We start from the raw sequence: 17687 nt of genomic DNA, 5'->3' as shown, positions 1-17687 counted from the left end.
GGAAACAATAGACGTAACAACGCAGGAAAACAAATGTTGAAACGTGAAGTCCGGACCTTTTCTCAATGATTGCAGGACTTTCAGGTCGTGCACTCAAAAAAGCAACATGGGTGTCTGTTTTTATCAACATAAGTATAACATGCAGCTTCTATAATGTTAATTCATGTTTAGTGATTAAACATTTTTAAATCATGTAGTTTTAACATGACATGCAAAATCCTTCAAACTACAAGATTGCTTTATGTCTACACAACCTAAAGTGTTTAGGTAGGAATCCCATCTGCAGTACCTCTCCAGAGCAGAGGGTGGCAGTAAGGTGCGACAGGCCCTATTCATCAGCCAAGGTAGCGTGCTTCTGGCAAAGAAGAGCCATTATGGGGAGCTGGGAGAGATCACCTGTGACCAGTGTTGGGAGTACCGCATTACAAAAGTAACGCAATTACAGTAATGTATTACTTTTTGCTGTAAGGCAGTAATGTAACGCATTACTAATAATATTTCGGTAATATTATACCCGTTACAAATTTCAGTAACGCACATTACAACGCATCTCTGAGGTCGGGGCTGGCACCATGGACAGAAAACACAATCTTTTATAATAGTTACTCTAAAATCATAACCGTATCTCCAGGAGACTTACTGTAAAAACCAGAAGCTCTGTAAGAAACTTAACTTTGCGGTGGTACTCTCAGTGTGTTTCTCAACATCCAGAGGGTTTTCTATGCCTCTGAGAAGATCAGTGTATTTTCAGAAACTACCTGGATCTCGTCCGTCCAAAACTGAAGGTAATCCATGATTTATGGATACATTTGAGTGAAATATGATTATTCCTACAGTTCACAGAGCTAATAGAAGGCTGACATGTTTGTTTTCAATGGCTGGGTCTGTGATCAAATGACCCCTGGGGCTGTCTCAGACCAATAAGAGATATGAGCGGGCAGGTACAGCGCACCCATACGCAGGAGAGGGGGAAGAAATGTCGCACAGGTAGAGCGAGCAATGAGAGAGAGAGAGAGAGAGAGAGAGAGAGAGAGAGAGAGAGAGAGAGAGAGAGAGAGAGAGAGATTCTCACTTCAAGAGAAAAAGATAAGAAAAACCTGAGATTATACATGCCTTAACACAAAGTGTTAAGTTTAAGTATTTACGATATCTTTATCATAACTTACCAGACTTTGACTTTGTCTGCTTTTGTGATTCTGACGGTCATTGTTACTTATTGTATTGTGCCATGAGCCTTCACTGTGCCTTAAGTTGTTAGTAGCCTTAGGGCCTACACAGTCATCATGCTATACCACATCACCCTTCACTGGATTTATAATCAGCTGCAATAAACTATATTATAGCATTTAAAATGCTAGTCATGAATTCTGCAGTTATTTTGGTGAAAGTAACTCAAGTAGTGTAACGCATTACAATTCAGAGACAGTAATATTGTAATGTAACTAATTACTGTCAAATGACAGTAACAAGTAATTTACAATGTGTTACATTTTAGAAGTAACTTGCCCAACACTGCCTGTGACTGACTGCAATTGGTGCACCGGTGGCCTAGTGGTCTAAGCGTCCCATGCATCGAGGCTATAGTCCTCGTCGCAGAGGTCGCCGACTCGACTCCCGACCAAACGACCATTTGATGCATGTCTTCCCTCACTCTCCACTCTCAACGTTTCCTGTCTCTCTTTAGCTGTCCTGTCCATAAAGGCGAAAGAGCCCAAAAATATAACTTAGAAGAAATCTATAATAATAATAAATTAATAAGCTATCATAATCTTATTATACAAGTTATTGTGACCAAAGACAATGAAGTCAGATCCTACCTTAGTAAATATGTTGAAACAACCTTTACAAATGAAGTTGGACCCAAACATTGTAAATAAGTAAAGGTAACTTCAATACTTTAAGTTCACTCAACATATTTACAATTAGTTGCTTCAACAAAATTGTGTCTTGCTAAATGAAAGCATTTTAATTAGGTGGAAATTCTTTCCATAATTTTATTACGTTCACTCAACAAATGATTTCTTTGAGTATATGACTTTCCACCATTACTTTCTACATGTTCTGGCATGTAGCTTTGCTACTTACTTTTACATATGGTCACCCTATTCAAATAATGGCCTGAGTCATTTTTTAAAAGTTTTTGGGAAAGCACAAAAAACCTTACCAAATGCAGAGCATATGATATTTATTAATCATTTCAATCAAAAAGGCTTTGACAGTGGATGACTGTTGACATATATAGAACGTTGTGTGTCAATTATGTAACATTAAAGAATAAAGTGACTTAGGCCAATTTTCAAACATTCTAGTGTGACTTAGGCAACTTTAAACCTGGTTTAAACTGTCCTTTTGTTCCATAGTGCAAACTCAAAACTGAAATGACCCTGAGTTAAATTAAACAAATGTCAGGTGTAAATCAAATATGTCAGGAGGCAGTCCCTTTCCTCACTTCTCCAGGTCTTCTCTGCTGGGTTTTTATTGAACTTAACCCATTTCAAACATCCAGTTTTGACAACTTTTTGAAACCTGACTACTAACTGTCCTTTGCCTAACTATGTGGCAAATTGTCAAAAAAGTGATGACACTTGATGGGTGTATCCTAAAGAATCAAAAATGTTGACTTAGGACAAGAATAAAATGGCCCAAGTCACCCTCTTGACATAGGCCATTGTCCTATAGGGCATAAAGAGCAAAATCCTTTCAACTCAGGATTAAGGTGATTTTACCAGAGGTGTCCAGAATCAGCAAGAGATGATTTAGGCCAAAAACTCATTTTTGTCAAAAAATGACTCCGGCCATTATTTTAATAGGGTGAAGATATTGAGAATGTTTTTATACAGTAAATGAATATGTGTCTCTTTTCAAATCTGCTTCATCTGTGTGAAAGTTTTTAAAATCATACACATTCAAGTCTTTTTAACTTCAAGTTAAAGCTTTCACCTCACAATGGAAGGCTGTCATTGTCAGATATACTCTCACAACTTGAGTACATGCTTTGGTTTTAGTGAGAGGGAGGCATTTGTGGAGTTAGTATCACAACATGTGTAAGGATTCTTAAAAATGGAAACACAAAGGAGAAATAAACAATGACAGTAGCGTAGGCGAGCAGTAAAGCAGAGTACTAGGCAGCGAAACTCCCCTGACATGAATGTCATTATCAGCCTGCCTACTCGTTTGTGGTAAATGTTCCACACTATTATCTTCTGCATTCACGAGCTCTGAACCAATCAGCAATCAGTATCTATCATCCTCTGACAAAACTGTGTGAAATATGCCTCAGGTTGGACGACAACGTCTACCAGCCAAGATCTTCTTTTCTTGATTCATTACATCCCAGAGTAACACACCTTCATGTGTTTAAGGTATGACTTAGTTCAACAGGAGACAGTACACACAGAGGTTTCACTCTGGCTTACTTCAGTGGTATGATACCAAAAAAAGAAAGCTATTTCATATGATCTACTTTCAATTTACAGATCTGAAGTCTGCCAAGATAAAAAAAATCATAATGCAGATTTGTTAAAAGTCAAAAGAGGATTGTTTCTGATGCATTTAAGGAAGTCAGGAAATCTAAATGTTCATCGAGTCGACCAAATTTGTCGCTCAAGTTGAAGTCCTTGACCTCAAACACCTTGTGAGCTGCATGTTCAGATGTCTGTTCAATCAATCAATCAATCAATCAATCAATCAATCAATCAATCAATCAATCAATCAATCAATCAATCAATCAATCAATCAATCAATCAATCAATCAATCATTGTCAGGTTAACACAGACGCCCTGACCAGCAAACGCACCATCCTGCTGGTCTCCACAGCTCCTCCATCTTATAAAACACAGATCTGAAACATGTGGCCCTATCCCATATTCTTCTCTCATCACCTTTCAGCCTGCACACATACATCAACAACACACTCAGAATTGCAAACACACACGTGGGACTCCTAAGCTCTCCCCTCTCTTGTTCAAAGCCATAGAACAAAACTAAAGTCTCTTCTTGTCTTTGTCTTCCCTTCATCTCTCTGTTTTTTATTCTTTTTCTTTAGTTGTATTTTCTCTCTCTTTTTCTTTTCTTCTTCTTGTTGCATTGCTTTTGTGGTGTCCCTTATAGTCTACTATTTTCAAACACAACTCCTTGATGTTCTGTTTTATCTTATCTTACCATTCTTGCAAATCTAAAAAAAAACGGTTGCAGACAATGGGAGCTGGATGTCTTAACAGCAGTGTGTGTCCTAGAGCTGTAGTCGGGCCTTAAAAGTTAGACCCGACCCGACCCGAGCCCGACAGAATTCTGCCCGAACCCGTCCGAACTCGAATGACCTACATTTTTTTAAAGCCCGAACCCGTTTACAGCCCGACTGCCCCGACATTATTCATTACCGATCTGGCTAATTTTGCGAGTTTTGGGTAGGTCTGTTGATCTTCCACCAGCCACCAGCCGGAGGATGAGCACGCTCGTCTCTGGAGAGCTCTGGGTCTCAAATCTCCACATCTCGTCGTGCACCCGCAGCACCGTGCACAGCTTGCAGAAGAGAGCGGGCATGAGCATGTACGGCCTCCCTGTCTGAGTGTGACAACATTCTCAGCTGGTTAAATTTTGGCCAGAGGAATGATGCAATCTTATACAGGTCCTGTATAATCCCTTTACGCGCGAGCCTGTGCTCGTGCCGTTGACGCACGACTGCTTGCTGAGGGGAGTCCAGATTCACCTGACCGCTCATCTACCGCGCAAGCCCGAGCCCGACCCGAGCCCGTATAAAATGATAGCAATTAGGACAAATATCTTCAGCTCTAGTGTGTCCTGCCTGCTTTTGCTCCACACACAGACTGTTCTCAAAGCCTGCTTATGTTTGATTGGTCAATACTACTCGGACTACAAACGGAAACCAGAAAACCTCAATGCTGTAAATCCAGACATCTGAGTGTAGATTCTACATTTTTATAATAATAGTATTAATACATTTATTTATATAGCACCTTTAAAAACAAATGTTTTCAAAGTGCTTTGACAAACAAAGCATGGTTCAAATAACAAAGTAAACATTTAGACAGCGAGGAGGAATTTTAACAAAACAGAATACAACGAGGGGTTAAAGAAGAACACACGTGAATTAAACAGAAAGAAGAGGAGAGACAACAGACCAATAAAACATTGTTTAAGAGGTTTATCAAAGATAAATAAATAAAAATAAATAAATAAAAATGGATAAGTAAATAAAAGCATCAAAAGGACAGTAAAAGAGGTTTTCAAAATAAGAGGACGACATCACATTGAGAAATTTAGAAAAGTATAAAAGAAAAGGATAAATTAGGAACATTAAAATAATAAATTAAAAAATAAATTAAAACAATAAATAATCAAATAAAATTTAAAACAATTAATTAGTTGGATAAAAACTAAAAATAATAATAAAATAGAAGTTGAAACGATTAGGATGAAGTCAAAATGGGTTTTAAGAAGAGATTTAAAAGATGTCACAGACTCTGAGCCTTATCTCCTCAGGGAGGTCGTTCCAAAGTGGAGGGACTCTGATGGAGCTCGATCCCCTTTGGATTTGAGCCTAGACTTTGGAACGACCAAAAATGCCCGACCTGAGGATCCTGAGATGGCTCGTAATTTGTTACGGCGAACTTTAAAGTGGTCAGTAAAATCTTAAAATCTAAAACGCAGAGGAAGCCAGAGGAGAGAAGAGAGGAGGGATGTGATCTGTTAACCAGTTAGAAGCTGAGCTGCTTCATTCTGGACTAGTTGGAGGCAAGAGAGGGATTGACCTCACTCACACATTTTCCCACTCTGTCTTTGTGCTGACTTTATACTCCAGCAATAAAAAGTCAACATAAAGTTGGTGCAAGCAGATTCGGCCATTTGCATTCAGACACACACACACACACACACACACACACACACACACACACACACACACACACACACACACACACACACACACACACACACACACAAACCCCTCTGTCAATGTAAAGACATTTTTAGGAGTACAGTAAATGTGTGAAAGGGACTTTAAGAGCAGGAGTTTCATCATTCTGGGAGATAATATTTCTAATCATGTAGCTGCAATGAAGTCAAACCCAAAGTCTGACATAAAAGTCCATCTGCAGCAAAGTGAAGCAATAAATGGCTCCTACCATGGAGTGACCCAGGATGAAGACAGGCAGGTCAGGGTGGCGGCTCTTCATCAGGTCGATGTGCTGCAGGCAGTCTCTGATGAAAAACTGGAAGTCTTTGATGGTCATCCGGTCTCCTTCACTCTGACCGTGGCCGACTGTGGAGGACAAGAGGCAGGCATGAGGAGACCAGCTTTGTCGGAGTCCTGATGTTCAAAGAGGCTTGAAAGGCAAATAAGACCATGACTTCAAGGTAGAACGCATCCCTTGCTTTTTATGAGGTTTAAAACTAAAACCAGAAATAACATCTGACAGGTTCACAGTTTCAGATGTTTTATAACTTTAAGATTTGTATGAAACAGCAAACTATCAGTAAAAGACAAGACAGCCTCTAAGATATCCCACAGATGAACTCCCGGTGCATTGAAAAATATTTTTATCTTGTTGTTTCTGATACTTGGCCGTGTTACACAAAACACTGCGATGTCTCTTTTTTTATAGCAGTAGCCCATGCTACTGCTATAAAAAAAATACCAGCACGGCTGACTTCCAGACTTGTGAAAAATGGATCCATCCTGAGAAGAGGTGGGTGAAAAACAGGAAGGAGCTCAAAGGAAGGCGAATGGATGGATGTAGAGACAGCAGGGAGGATGAGGAGGGATGAAGTAGAAGACAGGAGGAGGATGCTAAAAAGAAATAATGCTAGGAAAGGAACATAGAGAAGTGAAGTATAAGTGATACTGACTACTTTAAGGATAAGATCAGATAAGAGAATGAGGAAAGAGGGGAGAAGAAACCGTGGTCTATCCTTATCCTTTAGGGTTTTTCCTACTTGTGGATCAGGCTAACTCGGCTATACGTTATCCTGTTTATTACCCAGCTACCAACTAAAGATCACACCTGTCAACGCTCCAGTCTTCTCAAGGTTTCTCCTGTAATTCAAGGCAATCCCCTGCACACATCCCGTTGTGTTTTTTGTCCCAGGATTTGACTGGCCCTTTAACATCATTATAAAAAATCCATGTATCATACATACATTGATGCATATGGTTTGTAGTCTTGTCTGCAGATATCAAAGTTGCCAGGTCGTCTATGTATCACGATACACACTCCAAATCCACAACTACATGAAATGTAAACGTCTCTCCAACCTGGCAACCCTCAACGTGATTCACGCAATGTGTGTACGACTGCACTCTGCACAAGCGGGAACTTTATTGACCTTTTTGATCAGCACCAGTACAAGGTCCTCTTCCCTCTAACTTTTCTGTTGATATTTCTTCGAACTCAACCAGTCTTGTGTTTTCACATCCCTCACTAGTGTCTGTGCCACATGGTCAACAAGAAGATCAAATCATAAACTTCATAAACGTGTCAGATTTACACCGATTTATTCAATATGACGTGTATGATCTGGTTGTCCCTTGCGTCACTCATACTATGCAGAATTAATTAACATTGTTATGGGATTTTGACCAATCAGAATCAAGTATTCAACACAGCCAGGTGATCAGTAAGAGAGCCGGGTTATGAGCTTTTGATTGATCTGAAATAGAATTTAAAATCCTTCTTCTGACCTACAAAGCTCTTAATGATCAGAAACCTTCATATCTTAAAGAGCTCATAGTGCCCTATTACCCCTCTAGAACACTACGCTCCCAACATGCAGGCCTGCTGGTCGTACCTAAAGTCTCTAAAAGTAGTATGGGAGGTAGAACCTTCAGTTATCAGGCCCCTCTCCTTTGGAATCATCTACCAGTCAGGGTCCGGGAGACAGACACCCTCTCTACTTTTAAGAGTAGGCTTCAAACTTTCCTTTTTGATAAAGCTTATAGTTAGAGCTGGATCAGGCTTGGACCAGCTCTTAGTTATGCTTCTATAGGCTTAGACTACCGGGGGAACTGGTGCACTGACACACTGGAATCCTATCTCACCCCCTTCCCCCCAACCCCCTCATCACTTACTTTAACTCTCCCTGTCCCATTAAAGTTACTAACCATAGACCTTTCTGGAGTCACTGAGCTCCCTTGTCTCGTAGGTTCCTCTGAGCTGCCGTAGATGTCCTCCTGCTGTGGACGTTCCAGATCCCAGCTGATACGGACGTGCTGGACTCCAGCGGCAACACCTACTACTACTCGCCTCATCACTATCACCGCTCCCTCTCTCTCTTATTCTCCTCTATCCCTCTTTCCAGACCCAACACGGTCTCAGCAGATGTCTGTCTAACATGAGTCTGGTTCTGCTCGAGGTTTCTGCCTGTTAAAGGAAGTTTGTCCTCTCCGCTGTAACTAGCTAAATACTGTGAGGTGCAATGCTCATGGTGGATTAAGGTGGGGTCAGACTGAGCTTTATCCTGTCTTGGTGTTGGGTCTCTGTTCATAATTTAACATAGAGTGGTCTAGACCTGCTCTGTTTGTAAAAGCATCTTGAGATAACGTTTGTTGTGATTTGGTGCTATACAAATAAAGATTGATTGATTGATCTTGAAGACGACAAAAGGAAAGGATAAACCCGGTCAAGCATAGTGTTACATACAAACTAAGAAAGGAAGTGACATCCATATAAGAAGGTAAGAGGAAGGGGAGAAGAAAAGAGAGGGAAGGAGGAAAGAAAAGTGTGAAAGAAAGAGCACAGGCTGACGAGAGGATGATGAAGAAACAGCAGGGAGGTGAAAAGACGAGGGAAGGAGAAGAAGTCAGAGGAGACGAAAATGTGATTGACAGATGGAGAGGAGGAAAAACACATGAATATGCATGTGTGTATGCATTCAAACCATGTGTGTGTGTGTGTGTGTGTGTGTGTGTGTGTGTGTGTGTGTGTGTGTGTGTGTGTGGTCTCCTAAAGCCTTCTGCACCAGTGGCTGAGAGGTGAGGTGGGTTGCCATGGCTCACCGCTGAGCTCCTAAACATTCACAACATGTGCAGCTCACACCTCCTCTCTCTGGCTCTGTAATCTCAGTGTGTGTGTGTGTGTGTGTGTGTGTGTGTGTCCGTGTGTTAATAATTACTGTATGAATATGAGCTGTATTTAAGAGACAGCCTTTATGCCACATGTTTGTTTACCGCTGTCAATGCAGGATCAATCACAACGCCAACTGTTAAAAAAAAATCAATGTCCAATGAGAGCAGCAGAGAGTGACGGAGCTCTGCAAACTTCTAGATCGATGCACACCACATCCACTCCCCCGTCAGATCGATGAGCTCACACTCGGCTGAATCCACATCTGTTGTTATTACACTCCAATAGACGCACACATGCTCGAGTTTTCACACATGAGCACACTCTGACATTCAGACAAGTATCGCAAACATTTCAGAACACAGATACAGCCCTGCAGGGTCGGAGGCCTGCAACAGGCAGAGAGCAGTCCTGATGGAAAGCTTTTTAAATAATTGGCCCTTTATTTTTGTTGTTCATTTCATGTCAACGATCCGAACAGATTTCAGAGCTCATTAAAAATACAGAATGAAACTTATACCCAGGGCACAAATAGGATCAATTGTGCATACCAGTTATGAACAAGAGGGCGGATAAATTAGAAAAAAAAGTTGCAGAATTGATCTTGTTGGTAAGAAAACCCGAAGTGCAACATGAAGTCTTCTAGAACTAATAAAGTTATAGTAAGGTATTTTTAAACTTTGAAGACTTGTTTTATCTTCTGTAATGATTTACATGTTTGTATTTCATCTGTACCACGGTTCCATAGATTCACCCCTTTAGCTGAGACATAATGTAGACTTAAATTTGTTCTCATATATATAAGATTATTATTATTATTATTATTTTTCTTATCGGTTTATTTATTTATTCTTAATTTTTATCAAATCAAACGAATTACTTTTATTGTTATTGTTATTATTATTATTATTATTATTATTAATTTTTTTTTGTTATTATTATTACTATTAATAATACTATTATTAATACTATTACTATAAATACTATTATTATTATTATTATTATTACTATTAATATTATTATTATTATTACTATTAATATTATTATTATTATTATTATTATTAGTTATTATTATTATTACTATTAATAATACTATTATTAATACTATTACTATAAATACTATTATTATTATTATTATTATTATTATTATTATTATTATTATTATTATTAATATTATTATTATTGTTGGTATCAGTTGTGGTGGTTGTGGAATTGTAGCCCTTTGTTATGGTTGACCGGGCTTCTTGCTTGCCCACTGAACTAGTTCACCCCCCCTTTATTTTATTTTATTTTATTTTATTTATTTATTTAAATTTTGATTGTGTTTATCTATTATTCTAATGATTTGGTTTGGGATGTCCCCCCCCCCCCCCCCCCCCCCCTCTCCCCTCCCCTCCCGAATTGCCTTCGCTGCCTTCTCCCGCCCAGCTTGTCCCAAATTACTGTCCTATTTTGATGCAGTTGTACATACGGGGAGACGAATGCCCACAAATACACACATACGGACTCACACAAACGAACACACGCATACACGCACGCACGCACGCACACACACACACACACACACACACACACACACACACACACACACACACACACACGTGCACGCACACGCACATTTGCGCACTAATTTCTGTAATGTTCACTTGTTGTCTTGTCTTTCACTTTTTGTATATTGTGTATGGTATTGTCATGTCTCTCACCTGTCTTGTATCGTTAAGCATCACTTTAATAAAATGAATGAATTAATTAATTTAAAAAAATTTAATTTGTTCTCACTGCTGGTTTTTAAAACATGTATGTTCCTCTAATGTTGTGTTTAATTTCCCTATGTGTGAAAAATCCTTGGATACTGTTAAGAAGTTGTTGATTTTTGACTCTGTATATAATTTGAATCGTTTTGAAATTTCCTTAAATTTCATTGTGATGAAGGGTGATTGGAATGATTTCCAGATGTAAAGAACATTTGATGTGGGGCCACTCCTGCTGCATGTAGCTTAGCTTCTAGCCGCTCCTTCAAACAAGAGTCGAGCTGTTGTCTCCTTTACATCGTATATTTTTTCCCTATAAAACCTGACTTCAAAAGGCTAACCCTGTGGGCTGTAACCACACAGTAAACGTCCTCTGTTGTCCTTGTATAAAACAGATAAAGTTTCCCACACCATACCAAGTACCTCGGTACTTCTACTCGGCTGTAATTCCTTTGGTTTTGCAGCAGCTAACGACTCCACTCACAACCTTCAAGCTAAAACTTCAACAGATTTTAGTTGACTGCTGCTCCTGCTGATCACTTCGTACTTTACTTACATGCATACTCATATACACACATACTTTTTTACACCTCGTACACATTGCACGTTACTTGTTCACTTTTGTTCTATTTTATGTTTATGTCTATTTGTGACTGTAGTTTATGGTGTATGTGTTCCTGTTGGCGCCTCTTGGTCAGGTCATGTTTGTAAATGAGAACTGGTTCTCAAACATTTTTACCTGGTATAATAAAGGTCTAATAACCATCACTGCACTGTGTAATCATTTTACTGAAGGTTTATAACACACTTCATATGTGGTTGCAACACAGGACTTCCACTAGATCCGTGTCCGGTCCCTCTCCGATCCGCTGCTGTCTGGCTCCCTGCTCTCTCGTCCGTGAACACCCATCGGTTGTGTTCTAGGACCGCAGCATGGAGCAGGACCTCCGGACAGCTGGAGTCATGTGACCGAGGTTTTCCCGTGGTAATTACTGAATCAAGGATTCTCCTCCTCCTCTCCTCATCCATGTTGTCTTTCTGGTCCTCTAAAAACCTCTGACCTGTTGACTCCAGGCCTGGCTCCGCTCATCATGACTTTGGTTTGTTGTTGTAGTTAAGTGAAATACGATCTGGTGAACACAGAGTGTTTTATTCTGAAAATTAACCGGATGTTTTCATTTTGTTTTGGTGCCTGACTTCCTGTCCCGCTCCATCTGCTCTGTTGAGTTTGATGTGTCATGCCCCGGCATCCGGCAAAAATAGAAGTCTTCAACCTGCCGGATCAGAGAGTCGAACCAATGACCCCTGCAACAAGGACTACAGCCTCAGAACAGTACTAAACCGGCACCCCTCAATCTTGTTTTTTCAGTGATGTGAGTTTCATAATGTGATGAATGTGTGTTGTACCTATAGGGCCTGATCCACAAAAGGTTTGCGTGTATAAAAACATGTGCAAACTTGATAGTGCACGCAAAGCTGACGTACTAACAGGGTGCACTGAGGGTTGCGTCTTTCAAATGAGCAAAATAGCACTCGCTATCCGTTTAGCATGTTATCCTTCATGAATATGCAGAATACATGCAGATTATCAGAACGCGCAAAATACTGGGAGGAGGAGATGCAAATGTAATCATTTAGCACCCGCAATGTGATTTATCAAACCTGAAGCAGATAGCGGGCGGTGTTTTTGTGTGTAAATTTAGCACGTTTGAAAGGCAGGTGCAAACTGGCACAGCGTTACACACAAATGGCTGCGGTCACTGTGGTGAGAAGGATTAGAAGGACATCTGATGAAGACTCCATTTAAGAAAAAACAATCATAGTAGATGACCCGCAACACGCCCATTAATAGCACGTGCAATTGTTTTGCTTGCACACGCAATTATTTGGGATCTTAGCATATCAGGCCCATAATGTCTGTTTTTATGGTGTATGCATCATGATATCTTTAACCTTGTTAGCTGTTGTTTTAATGTCTATAATAAACTCAGTGTTGTCAGAGTGGAACAACATTCTCTCCACGGGCTGATGAATTCAGAAACTTAGTGAGCTCTGATCTAATTAAATGTCAGAGTTCCATTATTTTCCTATAATGAGAAAACAAACAACACCAGGCTGTTCCTGTCGACTACTCTGTTATCTCTGCCTTTCACAATGAATCCTTCATAAATACATTTCCCCACCGCCTCATGATAAAACAGCAGCACAGGTGCAGAATGTGGAGCGATGTGCAGATATTTCTTCTTGTCTTTCAACAAAGACAGTTTGTTTGGTTTCTCAAACTTTGAAGTTGTTAGCCGAGCGGGCAGTGTGACACATTTGTAGGATGTTCTGTGGTAAATAGATGCAGCAAGTGCCAGATGGAAGAAACCTCCAGTCTGTGCAGGCTGTGATTGAAAAAAGACCTGAAAGTCCTTTAAATAGTTAAAACTGAGGGAATATGTGACAGAGGAGCAATAAGGTAGATTTCAGCTGCTGTATTAGAAGCTGCCCTGAGATAGATAGAAACTGGTGTCTACAGAGACATGCTCCAGTTCAATGTGACATTTTACTTCCAGTCACTGAACAAACTGCTCCTGTGTGAACAGCCTCAGTCATCATCACTCACTCAGCCTTTTCATTATCTCTGCTGGCTCACTGATACACTGTACCTCGGTAAATATTTCCACACTCACAGCTGAGACTTCTTTGTCTCACTCTCCTGTTTGTCTCTGGGAGAGTTTACTGAACACACATGCTGCTACTTTACAGCCAGAACCTGCTGCACACTCACATGAGTTCACACATTCCTGCTGTATCGAAAACCTGCTGGGTGTGTGAGCCGAGCTGAGGGTGTGAACTGCCTTACCTAAGAGCTATTTGGTGGAATATACACTTTGTCCAATCCTTTTTTATCCTCCACTGTGTCTGTCTCATACTTTGTTTGTGCCAAACTCACATTTTGTCTTAAAGTTAATGTTAAGTTTGAGCAGTATTTTGTGTCCTACTGTGTCAAACATACCTTGTTCAATCTGGGAAACTGGAAGAATAAAAATCTGAAGAGTCCAAAGCGGCAAGAAGCCATGTTAGCAGGACCAGGGGCATCACCAGGACTTCTGGGCCCCCTGAAAAGATATCTCAGTGGGCCACATCACCACAGCCAACCCTACAAAATATAACTGGTTTACTTGCATTAAACAAAAATATATGCTTAAAACTATCCTGGTTAACTGACTCAAATCTAAGCTACATATTAATATTATTAATATTTTTTAATTTTTCCAAATGTAACTGCACAATATTGACCTTTAGACTCTCCACCTCTTGAAACAAGATTATTTGAAGCCAAGTGACTTGTTGAATAACAACAAGGGGGCATTATTTGGTATAATCTAACAACATGAAGTCAAAGAAAACTCTACAAACCTACAGTTTACTTTCAATCAGTGGCGGCTGGCCAATAGGGGCGCTAGGGCGCCGCCCCACCAACCACCACAAGACATAAAAAAAAAAAAAATTAAATAATAAAATAATATTCTGAACTGTATGTATATATATTTTAAAATGAGCAAGATTAATATTGTATAGTTAAATAATTATTAGCAAAGCTGTTTTGTTCATCTGTGTTGTCTGATTGGTGACGTATGTTCCCCATGGGGTTTTCCCCATAGACTGGTTTTCTCCGGTTTTCCCCCGGGGCGCAGAAATCTTTGGCCATAGACTCTGGTTAAAAGTTGTACATGTGCAGTAGCTCCTCTTCAATACAAGAGATAGGGCCGTGTCGGGGCGCACCTTCCCTGCGCCCAGAGCTGAATGCAGCTTGATTTACATACCACCACCCTCCTGTCATGGGGCTGACGTCACAGCCGTCTGTCATCAAGCGCGGCTGAGTGACAGTTCGAGCCGTGGGAGTAGGAGACGATCGGACAGAGACGCAAAATGGAGACAGAGAAGTTAAATAATTCAGTGAAGTCACTCAAAACATCACCTTTAGAGAGGAGAATGTACCAGGAGAAGCTCCACGTGAAAGAGCGCGGACCTGATCAGCCGAACATCAACATTAATCATCAGTCCAAAGACAGAGGGAGACAATGCACCCGGTCTTTTTCCAGGACCTGGTTTAGCAACAAGGCTAACTACATGCAGTGATGCTAATGCGTTAGTCTGCTTTCCCTGCCTCCTTTTCCAAACATCAGGATCTGACCCAGCATGGATAAAGACAGGTATTACTGATTTAAAGCACTTTTCAGAAAAGTTAAACTGGCAGGAATAGTAATGCTATTATTTGACAGATTATTTGTTAACAAGCATTATACACAGTGTAACAGTGCCCTCTGCTGGCGAGCATGTAATATCATTACTACACACACATTAATTGGTGATACATGAATAATATCTACACCTCTTTAAATAAGTACTGAGACAATGATTAGCTTACACAGCTTATACACATGGTAAACACAAATCTTATTAATCAATGATCTAATGTAGCTATTTAGCCTACTGCACCAGTGGCAGCATGAATACTACAGTCACGAGACACCATCACCATGGTCACTTATCTATTACAGGTGATGCAGCAAGACAATCAAATGAATCTTGCTGAATCTGAGAGGTGCTTCTCAACACTGAAGAGAATCAAGACCTTCCTCAGGAACACAATGTTGCAGGATCGACTCAATGCATTGGCCGTGCTCTCTATGGAGAAGAAACGTGTCAAAAGCATCCCTGACTTTAACCATAGAGTCATTGAGAAATGTATTTCTCTCAAGGAAAGAAGAGCAAAATTTATGTACAAAAGTTAGAACAGTACATGACATTATAATGTTGCTTTTGCTGTTTTCGTGTATGTAAATACACTGGTGTGATACCCCAGACATTTACCAAAAAGCAAACAAACATGTACTATTTTGGAGTTGTAGCCCCCCCTGGAGAAAACTCCACCAGCCGCCACTGCTTCCAATCAGATTCAGCCACACTTGATGCTATGCTGGTTGATATTTCTGCGTCGCCCCTACGCAGCAGTGGCCGATGTGGACGTGAGCACTACATACTTTTAAGTCGATGTGTCTGCGTAGCTCTGCAATACTGCCGAAAAGCTTGAGACGTAGGCTACGCTATCTTTTCAACACAGAAGTATAAACCAGGCTTTAGGCTGATGGGAACTCCAGTAATGGAAGCAAAAAAAAAGATTAAAGTTACTTTTATTTACGTATAACCAAGCCCACACATTCTGACACAGCAGGTGGCGGTATGCAATCTGCCCTGAACAAACAGAGAAGAAGAACAAGGGCAGCCTCACCAAGTTAACCAGAGTAGAAATAACTACATTTCAATTTGTATAAATGAGTTTGACTGGAGAAAAAAGGTTTCTTAATTTCTAGACAACACCAAGCAGTGGAGAGCTGTGGTGCTGATTTGCAAGCTGCAGAATTTTTACCAGAGACAACCCAAAGCTACAGTAATAAGTGACAAATCCCTTAAAGCTGGGGTTGGTAGTCAGATTTAGATCCACTTTTTGTTATACTGGTTAAAATGATCTTTAATGTCCTGATGACATCAATACATAATGTGTTCTTAAAAAAGAGGTAAAAAAAAAGCTGCTATCTACAGCCGGGGTAAACCTGGGAAAACACCAACCAATCAAATTATAGATTATCAATAAATATGCATATTGGATCCTACCCTTGTCTGCATGAACTACACATTTCAAAATACAAAAATGTGAAATATAAAAACTGGTTATCATATCAGTAGTAGCCATCAGGAGCAGGTGATTATCTCTGTTAAATATTGTAACTTCCAGTTTCCCACTCAACAGCTGCCACTGAAACTTCAGCCCTCCGAGGAATGTTGATCTCTCTCACCTGCCTCTCATGAGCTTTTACAAACTCCATTTTAGAAGGAGTTTGTGTCATATTTTGTTCTCCCAGTGATCCTGGACCATGTGAGTTATTAAAGCCCACAAAGACACTTCAATATCTCGAGGTGACCAAGAAAAATGTACTTGTCGTCTACTTTTCCTCGTCTCTTACAAAGAATCTCAGGGACTGGTTCGTCACGACAGGCCACACTCCATCCACACTCACGCTGTAGAGTTATCTTTGAGGATGCTTTCATTAAGCACACCACCTACATTTTTACACATGCTCAGTGGCACTGCTGCAGAACAATAGAGATATGCACCTCTGAGTCTATTAAAATCCCTTAACAGACTTTGTTCAGTCAGCAATTAAAGAAGCTTGTTATCAGACGGAGAGGAGGATGGTGGGCTTTAACTGAAGCTCTCACAAGCAACACGTTCTCGCTCCCATCTGTCAAAATATAGCAGCTTGGTCTGGAGCCTTCAGCTTCAAAATAGGACCATCTAGGTACCTCTCCACAGTCAGATTAGCAATAACTAATATAAAACTACTGATTAAACCTTCAAAATAAAGCAGTAACGGTACAAATGAACACTCAAAATAAAGCTTGCTGACATCAGTGGGTAGTGGACTTTTAATTGTACCAAAAGCTAGAACAAAGACAGTGAGGCAGCCTTCATCATCACAGCCCACAGGCCTGTGAAACACTACCTGAAGATCTGAGGGCTGCACAGAGCATCAACATTTTAAAAGCAAACTCAAGACCGACCTTTTTAATCTCACTTGTAACTGTTTTATTTCACCTTACTTTATTTATCTATTTATTATCTAGTTCAAATTTTAGCCAATTTATTTATTTTATTTTTATTCTATCCATTCACTTATTTTAAGTTTAGCATCTTATTTTCTTTTAATGGTTTAATATTTCAGTGTTTTATTATCTTAGACGTTTATTTTATTTTGGTGAGTTTAATTTCCTGTGTTGAGTTTTAACATCTTATGTTTCCTCCAG

The 17687-nt window shown here is 40.0% G+C and overlaps 1 protein-coding gene across 2 annotated transcripts in view; it reads right to left on the bottom strand.

The window, feature by feature from the left end:
- The window catches only part of mgll (monoglyceride lipase), an 80060-nt gene that overhangs the window by 33873 nt on the left and 28500 nt on the right, over window positions 1-17687 (bottom strand). For both annotated transcript variants that reach the window (XM_034694927.1, XM_034694926.1), the window contains one exon: window positions 6145-6281. In XM_034694927.1, coding sequence (XP_034550818.1) covers window positions 6145-6281 — 137 coding nt within the window. The remainder of the gene's footprint in view (window positions 1-6144; window positions 6282-17687) is intronic.

This window comes from Notolabrus celidotus, chromosome 11 (assembly GCF_009762535.1).
Source record: "Notolabrus celidotus isolate fNotCel1 chromosome 11, fNotCel1.pri, whole genome shotgun sequence".
Lineage (NCBI taxonomy): Eukaryota > Metazoa > Chordata > Actinopteri > Labriformes > Labridae > Notolabrus > Notolabrus celidotus.
Note: the sequence above shows the minus strand (reverse complement) of the source record. Positions and strands in the feature narration are given on the sequence as shown.